General features: G+C 51.6%; 1 protein-coding gene and 1 long non-coding RNA gene across 2 annotated transcripts; both read left to right on the top strand.

Moving 5' to 3' along the window:
- Positions 1-114: 114 nt before the first annotated feature.
- On the top strand, positions 115-17234 carry CUTC (cutC copper transporter). The gene is given in 10 exon segments (XM_030571100.1): positions 115-246; positions 3156-3227; positions 9634-9693; positions 10291-10352; positions 10354-10501; positions 13660-13695; positions 14106-14239; positions 15739-15766; positions 16168-16273; positions 16793-17234. Coding segments are annotated over 10 exon segments (804 nt in total). The 5' UTR covers positions 115-200; the 3' UTR covers positions 16905-17234.
- On the top strand, positions 5166-6888 carry LOC115655541. The gene is made up of 2 exons (XR_004001407.1): positions 5166-5474; positions 6206-6888. It is a non-coding gene; the product is annotated as an uncharacterized LOC115655541 (long non-coding RNA).
- Positions 17235-21418: the final 4184 nt, after the last annotated feature.

The following is a 21418-nucleotide window of genomic DNA, read 5'->3' as shown; positions in this document are numbered from 1 at the left end:
TGACAATTCAGCACGTGACCGAGAGTAGGGAGCGCCTCGCGCGCACTGAGGACAGGTGAGCGCGAGTCCGAGGGGGGCGGGGCCCGATCACCGGGAGGGCGGGGTCACATGGTCCGGGGCGGGGCTTCCTTCCAGACACGTGACCGGGCCTAGTCAGTTCCACCGCCTCCAGAGTCAGCGGGGCGGAGGGTGAAGTGGATATGGAGAGACGGGACCGGAAGCCGGGCTCGGGGCCCGGAAATGCGGGTGAGCGGGCGGAGCTGGGACCGGAAGTGCTGGGGAGGATCTGGCAGAGCCGTGGGCGGAGCCCGGATGGGCTGGGATACGCTCCGCGCCCGTAGCCTGCGGGGCGGGGACCGGGCCGGGCACGGCTGCGTGTGAAGCGGGGTGGCGCCGCTTCGGAGTCACTGCGGCTCCCAGCACCTGGCAGGAGGCGCGGGCTGGACGCTGGGGCTGCGCGTCGTGCCCGTGGCTGGGGTCCGTCGTGGGCCTGGCGCGTCCCGCTCTGCCTTTCTGCCCGTGGGAAGCAGGTCGGGGCGGGCCCGCCCGCTAAGCGTCTCCCTGCGCTGGGTCCTGCTGCCTCTGGGCGAGACGGGACTGCTTTGTGCTGCAGCGGGGCTGGAGACCCCCGCTGGGAAAACACGCACCGACTGCAATAGAAACCACAGCTCGCTATAAGCGAGCCTGGGTTGGGAGCTGTCCCTGTGATTCCAGACTAGGGGGGCAGGTAGCAAGTGTGGAAAAGCGTGACAGAGTGTGGAACGAGATGAACCAGAGGCATTGTGTAGAGGCGCCTGAGGAGGTGCAGGGAAAGGAGACTTGTTTACAGGAGAGCAAGGGAATAGGCAGCCTATGCAGCACAGGGGTCAGGTGCCAGACTCATGCCTTTGTAGCTTTCATGCCAACAAATTGGGGGATGGGTTTTCAGAGGGAGTAGGTGGGGCTGCACTTACTCTTTAGATGATACAAAGGCCTGGTGCACACCTATGTCAAGGGTGTCAGGCTACAGCCCCTCTTGGAGCTCCTCCAGAACCGTGAACTGGGGTTCTGGCTACACTTTTCCCCTCACTTGTGTATTCTCTAACACTCCATCCATGACCCCACCAAGATGCGAGACTCTCATCAGCCTCCTCCTGACACTGGCCAAGGTGGCCAGCCACCAGACCAGGATAAAGCTCAATGGCGGGTGCTCTCTGACTGTGGGACCTGTTTCCGTTCCCTTGTCATATCACATCTCCGAGCAGAGTGTTTCTTGGCAACGTCCGGTGACTCCTTGGCCTTGTCTGCACTTGAAATGCTACAGCAGTGCAGCTGCAGTTCTTCAATGTGGACATTACCTATCCCTACAGGAGGGGTTCTCCCATCAGCATAGGTAATCTACCTCCCCAAGAGGCAGCAGCTAGGTCAACAGAAGAATTCTTCCATTGACCTAGTGCTGTCTACATGGGGATTTAGGTCAGCTTAACTATGTCACTCTGGAGTATGGCTTTTTCACACGCCTGAGCGACTTAGCTGAGATGATTTAATTTTCTAGTCTAGACCAGCCATTAGGCTCCCTTCAGGAAGAGTGGGCAGTGTCTGGGGTTCTTTACTTGGTGCCCCTGTCTGGAGTCCTGATGTCCAAACCATTGCCTGCACCCCATTCCTATTTTTGCAATTGTTCCCAAATTCAGTTGTGGCCTGTGCTTTGTGGTTCCACCCCCTCAGTAAAAGGGGAAGGCCTTTAGTTTTGGCTTGCTTATCCTAGGACTCAGAAAAATCATGCCTCACCAATCTGTTAGAATTCTTTGAGGGGGTCAACAAGCATGTGGACAAGGGTGATCCAGTGGATATAGTGTACTTAGATTTTCAGAAAGCTTTTGACAATGTCCCTCACCAAAGGCTCTTAAACAAAGTAAGCTGTCATCGGATAAGAGGGAAGGTCCTCTTATGGGTCAATAACTGTTTAAAAGATAGGAAACAAAAGGATAGGTTAGGTCAGTTGTCAAAATGGAGAGAGCTAAATAGCACACTCCCTGAAGGATGTGTACTGGGACCAGTGCTGTTCAATATGTTCATAAATGATCTGGAAAAGGGGTAAACAGTGAGGTGGCAAAATTGGAAGATGATACAAAACTACTCCAGATAGTTAAGTCCAAACTGACTGCAAAGAGCTACAAAGGGTTCTCTCAAAACTGGGTGACTGGGCAACAAAATGACAGATGAAATTCAGTGTTGATAAGTGCAAAGTGATGCACATTGGAACACATGATCCCAACTATACATCCAACGAAGTGGATATTCACCCACGAAAGCTCATGCTCCAAAATGTCTGTTAGTCTATAAGGTGCCACAGGATTCTTTGCTGCTCTTAAAAAGACTAACACTGTTCATCTGAGAAAAGAGACGACTAAGGGGGAATATGATAGAAGTCTATAAAATCATGACTGGTGTGGAGAAGGTGAATAGGGAAGTGTTATTTATCCCATCACATAATACAAGAACTAGATATCACCTGATGAAATTAATAGGCAGCAGGTTCAAACAAAAGGAAGTATTTCTTCGCAAAATGCACAGTCGACGTTTGGAATTAGTTGCTATGGGATATTGTGATGGCCAAAAGTATAAGTGGGTTAAAAAAAGAATTATATAAATTCATGGAGGATAGGCCCATCACTGGCTATTAGCCAAAATGGTCAAGGATACAACTCCATGCTCTGGGTATCCCTAAACATCCAACTGGCAGAAGCTGAGACTAGACGAGAGGGGATAGATCACTAGATAATTGCCCTGTTCTGTTAATTCTCTCCGAAGCACCTGGTCGGAAGACAGGATACTGGGCTAGATGGACCATTGGTCTGAGCCAGTATGGCCGTTCTTATGTTCTTTGACATTACAGAGTGGAGATTCAGGACCAAAAATAGCTACAGGCAGGAGTGGTCAAAGCCCAACCAGGAGTGTATGTTAGAAATGGGAAATGTGGATATGAGAAGGGTTTGGAGACTGGACAGAGTAGGAGATCAGGAGAGATCAAGTTGGGCCAACTGGAAACCCCACGTGGGGCAGGAGACTGAAGAGGGGAGGACTGGTTTCCAGGGCTGGAGCTGAAAGAATCCCTGAGCCAAACCCTACCCCCTAAGACTGCCTCCTTGACCGCTCCTGTGTTTTCTTCCTAGGAATGGGTGATGGCTTTCTCATGGAAGTGTGCGTTGACTCAGTGGAGTCTGCTCTGAATGCAGAGAGAGGAGGTAAGGAAGAGGGGAACAGCTGGAACTTGACCTGTCCTCAGTGTAATAAAACCTGACCGGGGTAGAATGCAACAGCCTGTATGGTGCCAAGGCTTCTCCTGAAAGAGGGATTCTCAGTGTTATCAGCTGAGCACTCAGGGGCCTCTGCTTTATTATACAGACCATCGAGAAAGACATGGTTCCTGCCCCAAGGAGCTCATAGTCTAATATAACTGTACGGAGCAGACACAGAGCATGGGATAGTGTGTCCAGTTCTGGTGCCCGCAACTCAAGAAGGATGTTTATAAATTGGAGATGGTTCAGGGGATAGACACAAGAATGATTAAAGTATTAGAAAACCTGCCTGATAGTGACAGACACAAGAAGCTGAATCTGTTTAGTTTAACAAAGAGAAGGTGAAGGGATGACTTGAACACAGGAAACAAATATTTAATAATGGGCCCTTCAAGCTAGCAGACAAAGGTATGACACGATCCAATGGCTGGAAGGTGAAGCTAGACAAATCCGGACTGGATTCTCCATCACTGTCCATTTTTAAATCAAGATTGGATGTTTTTCTGCTCTAGTTCAAACAGGAATTATTTCTGGGAACTTCTGTGTGATACAAAAGGTCAGATTAGCCTTAGAATTTATGAATGGTTACTACTAGAAATCTGCAGCTAAGGTATGTTAGTCAATGTGTGCATCAACCTTCACAAGCTAGTCAGGGCTGGCCCAATAGTTAGATATAAGATCTCCAGGAGACGATGACCCAGGTCCAAGCACAGTGCTAGGTGGTGGTGTGACATTCTGTACCTTGGGGGAGCACCCTGTAATCCCCATATTCCTCATTTATATATAATTGTGATTTTGCATATAAAGCAGGCCGTGTGAGGTGTCGGGAAAGGTTATGATCAGCTGAAAGTCATTGTTCTATCCATATATGTATGTCATTAACACACATGAAGTTATGTGAATTGTGTTGTATGGTTGTCAGTAAAACATGCTGTAAGTTGGGGAATCAGACAGATATTAGCTCCTCAGAGACAACAGCAAGGAAAGTAACCAACGCTCGGGGGGGGTGTCAAACAACCCATCAACAGCGATTGTCCAGCAAGGGAGCTACAATTCAATGACTCCCTGCATGAAGCCACACCAGGGGAATTGCTCAACCTTGCCTGGAGACTCAGCAATGCCCCTCAGACATGCCTGGACTTGTGTGTTCCCCAAGCACATGGGACTGAGGGTATAAAACAGAACAGAGCAGGCCCATGTTTCATCTTTTCTCCTGGCCCCACCTATGCTACAAGCAACAAAGACACTGAAGCCTTGTCTACATTGGCAAGTTTCTGCGCAGTAAAGCAGCTTTCTGCGTTGTAACTCCCGAGGAGTACACACTGCCACGCCACTTAGTGCGCAGAAACTGCACGGTATCAGCGCTGTAAAAAACCACCCCGATGAGAGGCGTACAGCTTTTTACGCCGGGGTTTGAGTGCCGCGGTGCCAGTGTAGACACCCTGGTTGATTACAGCATTGTGACTGGCTTCCGGGGGGTGTCCCACAATGCTGGTTCTCGCCTCTCTGATCATCGGTGTGAACTCTACTGCCCTACCCTCAAGTGACCAACTGTCATCCCCACCCTGTAAATTCCTTGAGAATGTTGAAAGTCCCCTTCCTGTTTGCTCGGTGGTGCATGCAGTGGTCTCAGTGCATCTTTCCAGGTGACGATGCCTGCTCCACGCACCAGGCAATCCCTCGCTTGGAGCAATGATGAGCTGATGGACCTTATTGGCATTTGGGGAGAGGAGGCTGACCCCCAGCTGCGCTCCAGCCGTAGGAATTATGATACCTACGGACAGATTTCACGATGCATGACAGAAAGGGGCCATGACCGGGACACACTGTAGTGCAGGGTCAAAGTGAAGGAGCTGTGGAACGCCTACCACAAGGTGCAGGAGGCAAACCGCTGCTCCAGTGCTGCACCCACAAGCTGCTGGTTCTACAAAGAGCTGGACGCCATACTTGGTGGCGACTCCACCTCCATTGCGAAGGCCACTGTGGATACTTCGGTGGCTCACATGCCAGTCAAGAGTGGACCGAGCCAGGAGGAGGAAATCTTAGACAAGTATGTGGAGGGGGACCCAGAGGCAGAAGACAGCTCAGAGATCAGTGATGCATGCAGCCCGGAGTTCTTCTGTACTCCAGAGGAGGCTAGCCGGTCACAGCTGTCAGAGCCTGGCAAAGCGCAAACAGGAGAGGAGGCCCCTGGTAAGTGGCTTTGATTTTGGGAATCGCTGAAGCTAGTTGTTGGGGGCAGGATAGTTGCAGAAAGCAGGCTTGTGTCTGTATGATGCAGGTACCACCACATGCCTAGTCAGCGGTGGAACAGGGTGTTGATTGACTCCCTCACTTCACAGGAATCAGTCTCAGAGATCTCCAGGAAACTCTCATGGAGATACTGGGCAATCCGCTACTGCAGGTTCTTTGGCAGAGCTGTTTTGTTTTTTGCCCCATTAAGGGTACATTTCCTGCACCACTCTGCCATCACTGGAATGAGGAGGTAGGGGGGGGGACGGGACGGGGACGCCATTGCTGCACACAGGCAAGCCGCATAAGGGCCAGGACGGAAGCCACAGTCTTGGAGGAGACCCTCCCTTGAGTCCCTGCTCACCCTCAGCAGCAAGCTGTCTTCCATAATGATCACAGCCTGTGGAAAATGTGGGGACAGGAATGGTTATAAGGCCTCACGTCCCCCCTACAGTGATGGCTCTCCCCAAGGGCCACGTGCCCAGCGTACAGTACGGTCCTGGAACACTGGTTTCCCCTGCCCCTGTGGTTACTCGCCAGTTTGGGGGTCTTATGGCTCATGTGTCCTTGCCTGGGGTCAGCCAATCAGTGAAAGGTATGTGAATAGTGGCTGTGTTTTAAATCACTGAATCAGTGCTCTGTGTGTTGCAAACAATCCTGCTTCTGTAAAATGTTTCATTTTGGCTTCACAGATATGACGTTGGGAGCCCAGCCCCCCTCTTTGTTATCTCTGGCTGAACGGCTGCCCAGAATAAGAAAGCAGCCATGAAGAACTAAGGAGGACTTTCTGCGTGATGTCATGATGCACTCCACCGCTAAGAAACAGGAATTGAAGGAGGGGAGGGACAGCAAGAAGAGGGACTGAAAGGAGAACGCGGCAGGCCATAATAAGCCACTGAGCAGCTCTTTAACATTATGGAGCACCAAGCAGACATGCTCCAGGCACTGCTAGCACTGCAAACCAAGCAGCTCCGCACCCACCCTCCCCTGCAGCCACTGTCGCAAAATTCTTTCCACTGTATCCCCCTGACACCGCCAACACACTCTTATCAGCCTCCTGGCTCCAGTCTGTACTCACTGCATTCCACTCCTGCCCTGTCACAGTTCAGCCCTGTGGACTCCCAGTACCCACTGCACTCAACACCCATCCCTCTGCAGGTTAGCCCTGATGAAGTACTGTACCCGCTGCACTGTGCTCCAGAGGAGAAGGTTGGATATGATACCTGGACATACACAAACCTTTAACCGCCCCGGGACCCCATCTCCTGGGACCCTCCCTTACCCCATCCTCCTCAGTGCTGATGTGTTCTTTTTGGTTGTCTCTCTCCTCCAGTTGTTGTTTTTTAATAAAATAATTGTTTGGGTTTGAAAGCAATCTTTAATCCATTAATTGAAAGCAAACAGAGCCCTGCAAAGCAACAGGCAATTTTCTTACACTATAGTGCATCATCTGCACTAATCACAATCCCTTCCTAGCATTACACACACTGCACTCCCAAGCATAGCAACAAATATTAATGGCTTCCTGCTTCAAATTGCTGCCTCAAGGCATCCCTGATTCTTATGGCCCCGTGCTATGCCCCTCTAATAGCCCTGGTCTCTAGCTGGTCAGATTCAGTCTCCAGGCACTGAGCCTCAGCGGTCCAGCCCTGAGTGAAGCTTTCACCCTTCCCTTCACAAATATTATGGAGCGTATAGCATGCAGCTATAAGCATAGGAATACTGTCATTGGCCATGTCCAGCTTCCCATACAGGCAGCGCCAGCGGGCCTTTAAACGGCCAAAAGCGCACTCAACAGCCATTCTGCACTTGCTAAGCCTGTTGTTGAACTGCTCCTTGCTTCTGTCAAGGTGCCCTATGTATGGCTTCATAAGCCACGGCATTAAGGAGTAGGCGGGGTCTCCTGGGATCAAAATGGGCATTTCGACTTCCCCTACTGTGATCTTCTGGTCAGGGAAGAAAGTCCCTGCTTGCAGCTTCCTGAACAGGCCAGTGTTCCGAAAGATGCATGTGTCACGCACCTTTCTGGACCATCCTGTGTTAATGTCCATGAAATGCCTACAGTGATCCACAAGCACCTGGAGAACCATTGAGAAATACCCCTTTTGATTAATATACTCGGTGGCTAGGTGGTCTGGTGCCAGAATTGGAATATGCTTCTCATCTATCACCCCTCCGCAGTTAGGGAAGCACATTTGTGCAAACCATCCACAATGTTATGCACATTGTCTAGAGCAGGATGTGATTAATGGCTCTGCACGCGTCCATCAACACGAGTCTAATGGTTGACTTTCCCACTCCAAGCTGGTTAGCGACCGATCAGTAGCAGTCCAGAGTAGCCAGATTCCACAGTGCAATCGCCACGCGCTTCTCCAATAACATGTTAGCTCTCATTCTCGTGTCCTTGCGCTGCAGGGCAGGGCTGGGGCGAGCTCATTACACAATCCTGTGAATGTGGCTTTATTCCTCCGAAAGTTCTGCAGTCACTACTTGTCATCCCAGACATGCCTGACAATGTGATCCCGCCACTCAGTGCTTGTTTCCTGAGTCCAAAAGTGGCGTTCCACCGTGGTCAGCACCTCCGTGAATGCCACAAGCAATCTTGTGTTGTAGCTACTACGCATGGCGAGATCAATGTCGCACTCCTCTTGCCTTTGTACACCACTACCACTCATGACTTGTTAGTCAGAGCAAGCAGCATATTGGTCAACAGTGTGGGATCCATTCCTGCAGACTGAAGAGGCAGAGCGTACAGTACACAAACTATTGAAAGATGACGCCAAATGCGGACAGAAGCACAGGGATTGCTGGGAAGCAAAGCAGTGCATCATGGGGCATTGGGACATAGAGTGACCAGACAGCAAATGTGAAAAATTGGGATGGGGGTGGGGGGTAATAGGAGCCTATATAAGAAAAAGACCCCAAAATCAGGACTGTCCCTGTAAAATCGGGACATCTGGTCACCCAATTGGGAAGGACACAGGATGCCCCTCAACTCCCTCCGCCTTCCCACAGCTCTTAGCAGCAGAAGAGGAAGAGATGCTCTGTGAGATAGCTACCCAGAGTGCACCACTCTGAATACTGCTGCAAGTGTCCAAAGTGTGAACATGCTATTGTGCAGGCAGCTGACAATGTGAACACACAATAGCAATTTCCCTTCAGTGCTCTCTGAGCGGCGCTGTAACTCTGCCGATGTTTCCCGAGAAGAAGACCGAAGACTCCAGCAGAGGAGACTGGCCCAGATTTAAGGGACAAATCTGTATGTTAAGGACTGCAATACACAGTGGGTTGAGAAAAACTGCTTAGTCTAGTTGTTGCTCTGTCTAGTAGGGTTGAGAGTGTAGACTGCATGCTTATATTTTATTTCTTTTGGTAACTAACTCTTACTCTTTGCCTAACACTTATAGTTACTTAAAATCTATGTTTTGTAGTCAGTACGTTTGTTTAACTGTTTATTTTTACTAGTGAGTTTGCCTGAACTGGGTGGCAAATCTTGTCAGATATGCAAAGGCTGGTGTATGTCCACTTTCCATTGATGAAGTGGTGAACCAACTAATAAATTTGCACTGCTCTCTTGAGCAGTGCAGGCCTGTGTATTCCTGAGGCACAGTGTTGGGAGTTGGGGGGATTCAGCTGGTGTCTTTCTCTGTGTGATTCATGAGTGGCTCTGGGAGCATTCATGCAATGTAGCTAGGTGTGGGGCTCCACATCCATTTGTGCTGAGTGATCACAGCACCTGGAGGGGTTTGCTGCTGATCACTAGCAAGGCTTTGTGAGAGACGACCCCGGCTGGAGAGAGTCAGAGGGGCACAGCGGTCCCACAGTCCCAGGCTGCACCCCAGGGAATCCCGTCACAGGTGGTGTGAGGCAGAAAGAAGGGCAGGTGACTCTCCCCTTTGGCACAGTGCTCTGGCCTCCAGGTGTATCACCCTAATGGGAGGGCAGGGGCCTGTTGTTCTAGTGTCCTGACTCTGCAGGCTGTAGGTCCCATTTTTCTGTCTCCCAGTGGCCCTTTTCCATAAGCCCCAGTTCCCTTCCTTGGTCCATGTGGCCTTCTCAGTAGTCCAGAGGGATGGTTTGTGCCCTAACTTAGCGACTATTACTCGTTCTCTTGTCCCAGGTGCTGGCCGGATCGAGCTGTGTGCTGGGCTGATGGAAGGAGGAACCACGCCCAGTATGGGTGAGTGCCCAAGGGCATTTTGCTCATACTGGGTCATCAGGACTACTGCCCTGCAACTGCACCAGTGGAATACGTACTGGGGTAGCATTCAGTGGGCTCAGGGCCAATCCTGCAGAAAGACTCAGGCTGCGACTGCTCTGAGATCAGAGCCAATTTGTGCATTCTCTGAAGCCTCCTGTCCAGTGTGCCCAAATTTTGCCAGTGTCCATGGGGTTCAGTGGCTGCTGTACCCTCCAGGGCTCAGTGCAGGGAGCAGGCCCCACGTGTCCTGGATTTGTCAGGGAGCCTCCCAGCTCTTCAGCTGGCCCAGCCCATGGAATTTGCATCCCCATCCCTTCAGCACCTTACTTCCATCCAGCTAGCTCTTCACTCCTGCTTTCCTTTATTCTCCTCTGCCCTGCTGACAGGGGGCCCAGGGATTCCTGCCTAATTCCCCTGCTCCAGGATACTGGGGGTCAAAGGTCCCTTCCCATCTCTGAACCCCAGGTGAGGCTCTCCTGCTGGACAGAAGTGAGGGCTGGGAGGCCTCTGCAGCGGGGAGGGTAGGTGTCTGCCCTGCTTGTCCCCATGCTGAGCTGTCTCTGTCTGTCTCAGCAGGGCTCCTGCAGGTGGTGAAGCAGTGTGTGCGGGTCCCAGTGTTTGTGATGATCCGCCCTCGGGGGGGGGGATTTCCTCTACTCCGACCGGGAGTTGGAAGTGATGAAGGCTGATATCCGCCTAGCCAAGCTGCATGGGGCAGATGGGCTGGTGTTTGGGGCCCTGACTGAGGACGGGCACATCGACACAGAGCTCTGCACAGCCCTGCTGGGTAAGGAGGCCCCCAGTTATGGGGTTCGCTCTGACTGATGGTGGCAGCTTGGTGCTGTCTGACCTGGTGATGCTGGAAGATGCCGTGTAGGTTGCTCTGGCTAGTGATAGCTGGCTGGGGTCTGGCCCCCTCACTCCAGCCTTTCCTGGTTTCATGCTGCCATCTACTCCACAGCATTGTGGGTGAGCGCTTTGCAGACAGACAGCACGGCTGCCCCGGGACTTTCCAGCATGAGACGCAGTCTTGGGCGAGGTGAGGTGGTAAGGGAGGAAGAGGCTCATGCAGGGTACATGCAGGAGAGACCAGTGTATTTTATGGCTAGAAAATTCCCCCCATACTTTCCTTTCCTATTTGTGGTTGAGAGCAGAGCTAGCTCAGAAACCTTGGTAAAGATGCCCAGGAAGTGCTTGTCTTGGCCTTCTGCCTACCAGCTGGCCAGACCTCGCTCTGAATTTTTCTGTCTTCCAAAATAGCTGAGAAAAACAGCAAAAAAGGAGAAATGAAAAAATGCAGAAAGTGGGTACAGCTGGCATTGCCTGGAGCTTCTGGGCTGTGAAAGACCCGAATGCCTTCTGAGCCAAGGGAGGAAAGGATCCTCCCTTGGAAAGGTGCAGCGAGAGGAGAGGGCTCTGTCCAGGACTCTGCACCCTATGTGACATGGGATGGTCTGCAGGGGCTGGTATAGTCAACAGAGGACACAGCTTGAGCTTTGTCAGGAAAATGACCAGCTCTGGTCCATTGGTGCTGAGTGCCAGCTGAACCTCCTGGGGACAGCCTAAGGAAACGAAGGAGCAGGAGCAGTCTGCAGTGGAGGGCTGTGGAAGTGGTGGAAAAGCAGCGGAGAGCTCAGAGCGGTTAACTCTCTGGCTTCCCACGTAGCTTTGATCCTGACCCTTCCCCCACCTGTGTGATGGGAGAGCAGACTCCTTTCTGACTGCCTAGAAATAGTCCCTGCAGAGGAAGCTGTCTGTGAAAGGAGCGAGAGTCCCTCCCTGTGAATCAAAAGATAAGGATGATGTAGGCAGCTCCTTGCCTAACAGCCAGGAAAAAGATCAGCCCTTGAAAGCAGCTGCTGACGTTACTGATAAACAAAGGTGAAAGTAAGTTAGTGTGGCCCAGTACAGAGTACCGGTGGGGGAAAAAAAAAGGTGCAGTAGTGTATCGGCAAATAAGTGGAGCATTCAGAACTGGCTCACTTTCACCTCTTTTGGCTAAATAACAAAAAGTTCAAACTCAAAGCCAATAAAAGCTTGGAAAGGGAAAACTCACTGTCACATTTGTTTGTTGTTTCTCTCCCTCTCCTCCTCCAGCCAGGCTGCCCGACTCAGCTAGGCTCTGCGTTCTCCCATCCCTCCCACTCAGCAGGGGCTGCAGGGGCTCCCCCTAGCTTGTAGCAGGGAGCAGGGGACTGGCTGAGGGAGAAGCCTCCCCTGGTAGCCTGCTGCCTGCATAGGAACAGTTTAAACTTCACTGTTCACTCCATGGTCTGAACCATGGGATTCGGGGCTATTTCTGGCATCCTTGTTAATTTCATTCATAGGTGTTGGGGGTGAGGGGTGACCAAAGCTGGGGCAGTTCTTTTCTACCCCTGGATGAGGCGATCTTCAATAATATAATACACAAAAAATACAATCAAAATCAGGAATCATTTCCAAGTTCAAACCTATGATACAACCACCATGAGTGAAATTAACAAGGATGCCAGAAATAGCCCCGAATCCCATGGTTCAGACCATGAATGGCTAAGTTTAAACTGTTCTTATGCAGGCAGCAGGCTACCTGGGGAGGTTTCTCCCTCAGCCAGTCACCCTGCTGCTGGCTACAAGCTAGAGGGGAGCCCCTGCAGCCCCTGCTGAGTGTGGGGGTCAGGGGAACGTGGAGCCTAGCCGCGTCGGGCAGCCTGGCTGGAGGAGGAGGAGGAAGGACAAGGAGGAAAATGTGACAGTGAGTTTTCAGTTTTTCAGGCTTATTCCAATAGTAAAATTTTATTACAGACAGTGCTGGTGGTAGTAGTAATAGTTGCTTTATTTTCTATATCTAAATCATGCAATGGAAAGGATCGTAGGGGAGGTGGGTTGCTTGTGTTTGGACTGTAGGGATAAGAAATGTAACTTACTTCCACCCTGGCCCCGCCCCTTCTGTCTGAGGCACGCCCCTTGGGGGGCAGAGTGGGACCTGTACCAGGAAGAGCTGTATTTTACTTTCACCCCTGCTCATAAATGGAATAAAGTTTTGATGCTTCCATGGTGGGACTGGAGACCCACTAACTGGAGGCAAAGAATTTGTCATCCAGAGCGAGTCTGGACAGACAGGGGAGAAGCACCCACCCCGGTCCCAGCAATCACCGGGTCGTTCACAGGGGTGGCAGCAGTGTATATCTGAGGGAATATGGACTCAGCTATGCCCTCCTGGGATGCTGGTTCCTTTCACTGTCTCAGACAAAGGAGCTGCGATATGGCTGGGTACTCCCATCGGACACTTGGAAACACTCCTGCCAGTGTCAAGTTTGTTCCCCTGGTTTCCCAGGCCTTCCACCCCCCCGGGTTGATCCTTTCTCCTTAATGCACACCATGAGTGGGGCTGGGTATACAGGAACTCCAGGCATAAACCCAGTTTATCACTGTTCTCAGGGCCATTGATGGATGCTCTGTCAGCTACACAAAAGCTGGCAATCCGGTCGGCCATTCCGCCACTGCGATGCGGAGCACCCTGTGCTAGTCTCCCATTCGGGCTCTTTCTGTGATGCGTAGCCCCGTCTTCCGTGAGCCTAAAGCACAGTACGCAATAGGGAGTGGAATTTAGGATTGCAGTGCTCAGCCGCACGGATGGGCCATTATCTCAGCCCTTCCCGGGGCTGCAGGGCAGTTCATACACAAGGAGCTTCACAGAAAACACATGGAAACTTTAAAAGGCCCATAAATATACGAACCGTGCCTGAGCCTAGGTAGCCTGGGCCTCTCCAAAGGCTCGTGGAGGAAACAGCCATCTCACCTCTCCAGCTTGGCTATGCTTCCTGCTGGGCTCTCCAAAGATGGTCCAGGAGTTGTTTTTGGCCAATCTTTCAGCAGTTGGGAAGGGAAAGGGACCCCACTCTGATGCAGCAGCCTCTTCTCACACAGCGAGATCTGCACTGACCACGTGAACTCTTCTCTTTGCAGCTGTTTGTCGTCCCTTGCCAGTCACCTTCCACCGAGGTGAGTTGTTGTCTGTGCTGTCCCGCTGTGATGGAGCTGGCCAGGCTCTATGGCCGTACCCGTGCCCAGGGCTCTGAGGGCCCAGGTTCTGTGGCCGTGCCCCTGTCCGGGGCTCTGAGGGCCCAGGCTCTGTGGCCGTGCCCCTGCCCGGGACGCTGAGGGCCCAGGCTCTGTGGCTATGCGCCTGCCTCGGGCTCTGAGGGTTCAGGCTCTATGGCCATGCCACTGCCCGGGGGTGGGGACCGTGCATGCCAAGCCCCTGTGCAGGGGTCGCCAATTGTGAGGGAAGCCTTTGATTCTATGCCCCAGATATATCCATCCCACTTGGCTGGTGAGCTGGCTGAGAGGTGGGACTCAGTGCTGTAGCCTGCCATCATGGTGTCTCTGAGCTATTTTGTTTGGTCTTGCAGCCTTCGACATGGTCCATGATCCTCTTGTGGCCCTGGAGACCCTGGTGTCCCTGGGATTTGAGCGGGTGCTGACCAGCGGTTGTGACAGCTCAGCACTGGAGGGGTTACCCTTAATAAAGAGACTCACAGAACAGGTGCGTGCCCCCTCCTCCCTTCTGTCTCTGCTGTTGCTCTGTTACCCCGACCACTCACTGCTCTAGGAGGGCTGCCCTGGAGAGCTAGCTGGCATGAACAGTGGCCCCTAGGGGAGTCTGTGGCTGTGAGCACCTTCCCCATCTGCTCCGGCTTCTGCACTGGCCCCAGGTGCACATCAGGGCTTTGTGGGTTTGAGCTGTGAGGCCCCCCGTGGCAGAGACCTGCATCTGCCAACAGGTAAGCCACTTGGGCTGCTCTTGCTCACAGGCTACAGATGGGGTGACCTCACGGGGGGGCCTCATCTCTAACTTGCTCTCCCTGTTAGCGTGACAGCACCTGTATCTGTTGTCCTTCGCACCATATTTGTATTGCGGTAACATTGGAGGCCCCCTGGGGGATCAGGGCCTGAGCCCTGTAATGCTAAGCAACACACACAAAAGCTCACGATCCTGTTTAAAATGAAATGCAACAAATGGGAGTAAGAAAGGTGCAGGACGAGGAGAGTGAAGCGGGGGAGATGTTGACAGGATCCCAGGGATACAGATGCTCTGAGATGTGGCTTTAAGGAGGCCGGCTCATCTGCATGTTTTTCTGTCCGAGACGTACATAAAATCACGAAGTGCCTCTCTGGAGGGTGTGAGACGGCCTGGCAGTGGGACTGTCAGATGGAAGGCAGCCCAGTGTGATGGTTTATGAATGTTACTGTTGGGAGCAGGCTGGAGTGCCCTGGGGTTGATTGCGTGGGTTGAGGAGGGAGCTGTCTGGGCTAGGAGTGGCAGAAGGCAAGGGACAGCTGAGGCTGGCAAGGGGACTGATGAGCAGAGTTTAGCTGGGGTGTTGAATGATTTAACTGCTTGTTTCCTGGTTGGTGTGTTTAGGGGGATCTGCAGTCTGGCAGACTTAATTCCAATGCCACAAAGAGCTAAGTCTGAGGACATAGTAAAGACAGGCATGCATGTGCACACAGACACACTGCAGGCACACACAATACTCATACATATGTACCTGTACACACACATGTGCATGCACACGGATATGCACACACAAGTGTATTATTGATTGGCTTGTAAGTTATTGGAGTTCAGAGGGCTCTTGCAAGAAGTGGCTGCAATGTCCCAGGGTCTCTGAGGTTCCTGGGCTGGAGCATATTAAGTAGGCCAGGCCTTGAGCCAGCCTGTAAGTGTCTCGGGGCCGAGTTTCAGAAGAGCTGGAGGAGTTTCCAGCATGAGTCGCACTGGAGGCACCAGGCTGAGGAATTAAACAAGTCCCGCAGAATCACAGGGTCAGTGGTTTCCTTTAATGTGTCTTGGGGACAATGCTGTGAGCTCCATGATTGGGCATGTCCTGAGATGTGTGAGTATGAATAGCTCATGCTACTCCAAGATCCCCCACATGATAGGCTGTGTCTGGATGGGGTGCATGCAAGTACCATGGCTCTCCTGTGTGTCAAGCTGGAGTGGGCAAGAGCATTAACATCTGTCACTCTGCTCCTTTTCAGGCTAAGGGCAGGATTGTGGTGGTGCCAGGTAATGACTCTGCTGCAACTTTATGTACATACTGGGGGCTGAATCTGTCCCTGGCTCCGGGATCCCAGTCTTATGCACATGCCCAGGTGCAGAAGATCCATGTTTCAGTTTTGAGCCATTCTGCTGCTGCACCCTCCCTCCAGGGAACGTAAAGGCCACCAGTCCTGCTACCTGCTGTGGGCAGTGAAGCCCTGTACAGCTGCCACATTCTGTGAGGTCTGGGGATACTCTATGGATCAGCCAGGAGTCCCCGGCAGTGCCTCATCCAGCCTCCTGTGCCTCTGTGGGGCTGTTTCCCTTTCCTGTCCAGGCTGGATCTGGTCTTAGGGGCTAGCCACTGGGTGATGATGCTGAGGATTGTCCTGCTCGAATGTGATGTATGAATGTATTCTTTCCACTAGGGGGTGGTATAACAGAGAGGAACCTGCAGAGGATTCTTGAGGGCTCTGGTGCACCTGAGTTTCACTGCTCTGCTCGCTCAGCTCGGGACTCGGGAATGAAGTTCAGGTAAGAGGTTGTCTCTGCACTAAGCCAGGGTGGAGTTACAGTCTGGCTTGTTCCTCCCACAGCTTTGCTGCTCTGACACTGGTGAGTCTGTGAATTACACTGAAAACTCCCTGATCCTGCTGATGCCTCAGGGTGTGAGAATTGTGCTTTGGGTGAGGTGCTGGATATGTGACTCCTGGCACTGGTGTTCTGGGGCACATGAATCCAGCTGCACTCAGCGTTTGGGGGTGCGAGTCCTGTGCATGTCGAGGTGCCCTGTGCTCAGCTGCTGGGAGCATGATTCCTGGCATTAGCGCGCTGGGGCATGTGAATGGAGCTGCCTTGGCTCTTGGGCGCATGAGACCTGTGCTGTGGGGGTGCATCTTTATGAGACATGTTTCTAGAAGATCTGTACTATATTCTTTTAATGCTGGTGCCTCTTGCCTAGAGCTAAGACCCTTTCCTTTGCCTGGGATATCCTTTCTCCCAGCTGTTCCACATTCCAGACAGTAATCAGTCACCTGTTGGTTTTCCTGACAGAAACAGCAGTGTTGCCATGGGAGCCTCTGTCTCTGTCTCCGAATATTCCCTAAAGGTAGCGGATGTGGCTAAAGTGAGGACCCTGAACGCTATTGCAAAGAACATCCTGTAGAGGGCAAGTGCTGAGTGTGGGATAGGAGCGTGCAGACCCTGGGATCCTCCCTGCCAGTCTGGACAGATGGGCTCTGGCTTCAGTCTCACAAGGGCTGTCAAGGAAGTGGATACTATAAAGGAACCTGCAGTCTCTTCATTGGCTTCACCTGGACACTCTCCCTGGACTGGAGGCTTAAACTGGCTACTTTTTTTTTAAACCAAGGACCCGTTCCTGACTGTTGTAGTGGCACAAACCATTCAGCAGCAATTGGGAGGGGGGACCTTAGCTAACCGGGTAACTAAATTGTGCACTGCCACCAGTGATTGTTAAATAAACACCCTGCAGCCACTCCCGTGTCACTGTCAGAGAGGCTTGATGGTCTGGGTCATGCTATCCAATGTGAAGAGTATCTGCTACGGTGAGTCATATGACATGTGCTTGCAAAGGAGTTATGTACCGTGGAATCTGCCCAAGATGAAGTCAGCACAAGGAAATGATTTCATTCAGAGTTAAGGTCCTTTGAATTCAGGAGTCTCGCTTTCAGGCTGATTTAGCAATCCGTGGCTAAGGTTGGCAGAGGAGTTCAGGAGATATTGAACTGAGAACTATCTCTAGAACTCAAACAGTACAGGTTCTGCTGACTAAGCTTGTCAGCCTCATAAACTGAAAGCTCAGGTCTCATCCCCTTTTCTTAAAGAAAACCAGAGGGAAATCAATTGAAGAAATCCTGGAGTTAGTACAAAGAACAAATTGTAGCCTTTTATTTTCTTTAAAATGAATTTAGTAATGTGGTATTACACCACTGTGGGTTCTGCTCTGGTGGCTACAGTTTCAAGCTTAACAGAGTGAAAGTCACCTCTGCTACTTGCTTCAGATTTAGAGTCTCTAGGGACACATAAAGACCAAGGGTAGTGACCACACACACATTTACCAGTACGTCTCTTACAAAGTTTTATTAAAGTTACCTACAAAATTATGGTTACCCAAGCAGATAGAAATTCTATAGAGACCTATGCACAAGTTACAAATATAGTTATAGTCACATCCTCCTAGGTAGTGTTAGGGTCTGATGGGTCTCTCATGGATTGATCCTCAGTAGAGGGATGGTTCCCATAGGGAGCTCAATTGTCTCACTCTAGGCACCCTCTTTTATAAGGTGATTCTGGCTATACCTCGTTAGTGTTTGGACACATTGTGTACCCTGCCATTAGGGCGTGTGTAGGATCTTGTAAGCAGAAAATTACTCTTACTGTTAATTACCCTTGGTGCATCTCTTCCCATAATCTTGTAGCACAGGGCCATGCTTTGGTAACTTACTTGTGTCCAGCATTTCTCAAGTCTATGGCCTAGTATGGCTAAGCTGACATCTGACAGGCTCAGCCTGTAGGCCTTGCATTTCAGCAGTACTTACTTAGATACTGAATACATAATTATCCCTTCTAACTACTGACCAATCTTATACTTCTATAATCCTACAACTTAGCTCTCTTTAGCATACAATGACTATATGACATAACATGTTAGTTAATCATAATCACACAATAAATGAACAATAAACTAAAATCATTGGCTGCACAATGGAGAAACTGAGCCCTCAGCAATGAAGAAATCTCGGTCAGCAGGCCAGGCTGTGGCCTCAGCATACAAACTGCCTAATTGTTGCCAAGTATTTTGTAGGTGTCCCAGCAAAGGAGGAATTGGAAGGAGAATAATGAGGTGGCTTTGTGGATGGTTATGGGGAGCTCATCCCTTGGGGGGGGTGGGGGGCAGCAGCTGGGGAAAGTGCAAAAGCGCTTGCTTGTGACAAGTGGACAATGGAGGCTGGAGCCACTGGCAGAGTGGAGGTGGGAGGCAGCCTCTCAGTAGCCAGTGAGAGATGGGGAAGGGCCTTGAAAGTGGAGACAAGCAGCTTCTGTTTGATGAACTAGAGAAGGGGGAGCCACTGAAGGGACACAAAGAGTGGGACGGCGTGGTCAAAGTCATGAGCAAGGAAAATAGTCTTTGCAGCACATTCTGAATGGATCTGAGTGGGGGCAGATGGCATTTGCATGGCTGGAGAAAAGAATAGTGCAATAATCAAGATGTGAGATGAGAGGCTGGAGCAGAGCTTTCACTGTGTGGATGGATGGGAAAGGCCAGACCTTACAGAAGGCACGCAGAAAGAATTGGTAAGATTTAGACAGCCTGGATGTGAGGCTCTAGAGAGAGAGCTAAGTTAAAGATGATGCCCAGGTTACAGGGTTGAGTTATGGGCAGGCTGGTGGAGTTGTCCATGGTGATCAAGCAAGGAGGAAAGTGGCTGTGTTGCAGGTCTCAAAGAGAGGTCATAATCCACACTACAGATGAGATTTTGTTGCACTATGAACAGCTGTTTTTTCTAGCTTTCCCCTGTGTACAAGGGTGCAGGTTCCTGGGTGTCCATCAGAAATGTTTTGGTACCTGCACGGTGTGTTTCTCAATCTTTCTAATACCAGGGACTAGCTTGCTGCCTTCCTCAACTCTGTCAGGGAGATCTCAGGGACAGGCGGACCCAGCGCTGAGAAGTCCTGTGTTAAAGGGCCCGACATGGGGTGGAGTTGACGTTGTATATGAAATGAAGGTGGTATTTAATCAACAAAGCCTCTAATAATTAACTGGTGAGAGTTCTGCATTGTCATCCCTGGACATTGGACCCGCATCTCTGCCAGTGGCTCGTGGCTAATGCCAGTGCAATTACCTATTGAACCATTGTTGACCTTGAGCTAGTTACTAATTACATAAGCAATGAGACAACAAATTTTCCCTTGGCTTATCTCAATTTGCTCCAGCATCCCACATATGCTCCTTGTTGGGGAGTCTCTGGGCGATACTCTGGAACTGCTCCCCACAAAGCCAGGCAGGACTTTGGGGAGCCTCGTCTCCCTTGGAGCAGACTGTCTTCAGGGCAAGAAGCTCACACAGCTTCACCTCCTGGGTCTCTCCTTGGAGCATTCAGCATCCTCTGCCCCTCCGTGCGCTTCCCACAGCGAGTCCGCCCAGGCAGGGTCCTGGGGAAGACAGAGGGTCCTGCACCCCCACTTCGCTTCGCAATCAGATGTAACTCTTAGCCAGCCAGTAAAACAGAGGTTTATTAGATGACAGGAACATGGTCTAAAACAGAGCTTGTAGGTCCAAAGAACCGGACCCCTCAACCGGGTCCATTCTGGAGCCCAGCAAGCCAGACCCCCATGTCTGCCCTCACTTCCCGTCCCCAGCCAGCTCCCCACTGAAACCCCCTCCAGCCCCTCCTTTCTGGCCGTTGTCTCTTTCCTGGGCCAGGAGATTACCTAATCTCTTTGTTCACCTTTAGCTATTCCCTTGCAGGGGGGAAGGACCCCGGCCATTTGTTGGCAGGAGACAGAGTGTTGGCCATTTATGCACACTGGAGACTTAAGAAATGCATAGGGGAAACTGAGGCACCCACACATTATTCAGAGGAAATATTAAGAACAGTCCTACTTCGTCACACTCCTTTCACAAGATCCTTCGCTACCTGCTGCCCCTTGAGAGGAACTGCAAGGGCAGGTCCAATTTTTTATCTAGAAGACATGTTGTGTAGCTTCTCTTGTGCCCCTACCTGCTGCCCTCACGACTCTGTACTCCCTTAGCTGAGTGGTTACGGTTTTGCATCCAAGCAGCCTCACCAGGAATGATCCGCCATCCCCCTGAGGCATGGAGAGAGCTCTGGAGGACCATCCATCCCAGTGTAAAGCCTAGAAGTCCATCTCCTGCCCCATATCCCCATTTGATGTTGTAAGGAGCAAAAGGCCCCCTTCAAGCCGGTGGTATAGGCCAGTGCTGTCAGCTCAATCCCTGCCATGCTGGGGAAGGGCACACAGGTGTGAGCAGGGATGGGGGGGCACATGGGTTTGAGCAGAGCACGTGGAGCTCGGGGAGAGGCACACAGAAGGTTGTGAACAGGGCCCATGGGGCTCTAAGCTGGGGGGGGGGTCTCACAAGAGTATGAACAGGGCCAATGGGGTTGGGGGGGTCACACAGAGGGGTTTACCCTCCTGACTGACACCTGAAGGGTGGGGCATTTTCTTACCCTTTGGCAACACTTGTCTTCCTCCTGCTGCCAAGGATTTCACTAGATCAGTCTGAGATTGTTTCCTGGGGCGTCCCATGGATCACAGCTGGGATGTGCTGGAATTTCTGAGCCTGGGCTGTCCCCTGAGCCTGTGTCCGCACTGGTCAGCTGGCTCAGGCTAAGGGGATGTTGAATTGCGGTGTTGACATTTGGGCTCAGACTGCAGCCTGAGTTCTGGGACTTTCCCACCTGGCAGAGTCCTAGAACCCAGGCTCCAGCCCGAGCGTCTACATGGCAATTAAATGCCCTGCAAGCCCGAGTCAGCTGACGCTGTTGGCCAGCCGAGGGTTTTCAACTGCAGCATAGACGTACCCTGAGCTAAGATGGCTGATCCGTGGGGCCCCGTGTGGCTCCCAGCTGGGGTCTGCCCTCCCAGGGCCCCCTGGGGCTCCCAGTTGGGGTCTGCCCACCTGGTCCCAGCTGG

This window comes from Gopherus evgoodei, chromosome 7, assembly GCF_007399415.2.
Source record: "Gopherus evgoodei ecotype Sinaloan lineage chromosome 7, rGopEvg1_v1.p, whole genome shotgun sequence".
NCBI classification, from domain to species: Eukaryota; Metazoa; Chordata; order Testudines; family Testudinidae; genus Gopherus; species Gopherus evgoodei.
Note: the sequence above shows the minus strand (reverse complement) of the source record. Positions and strands in the feature narration are given on the sequence as shown.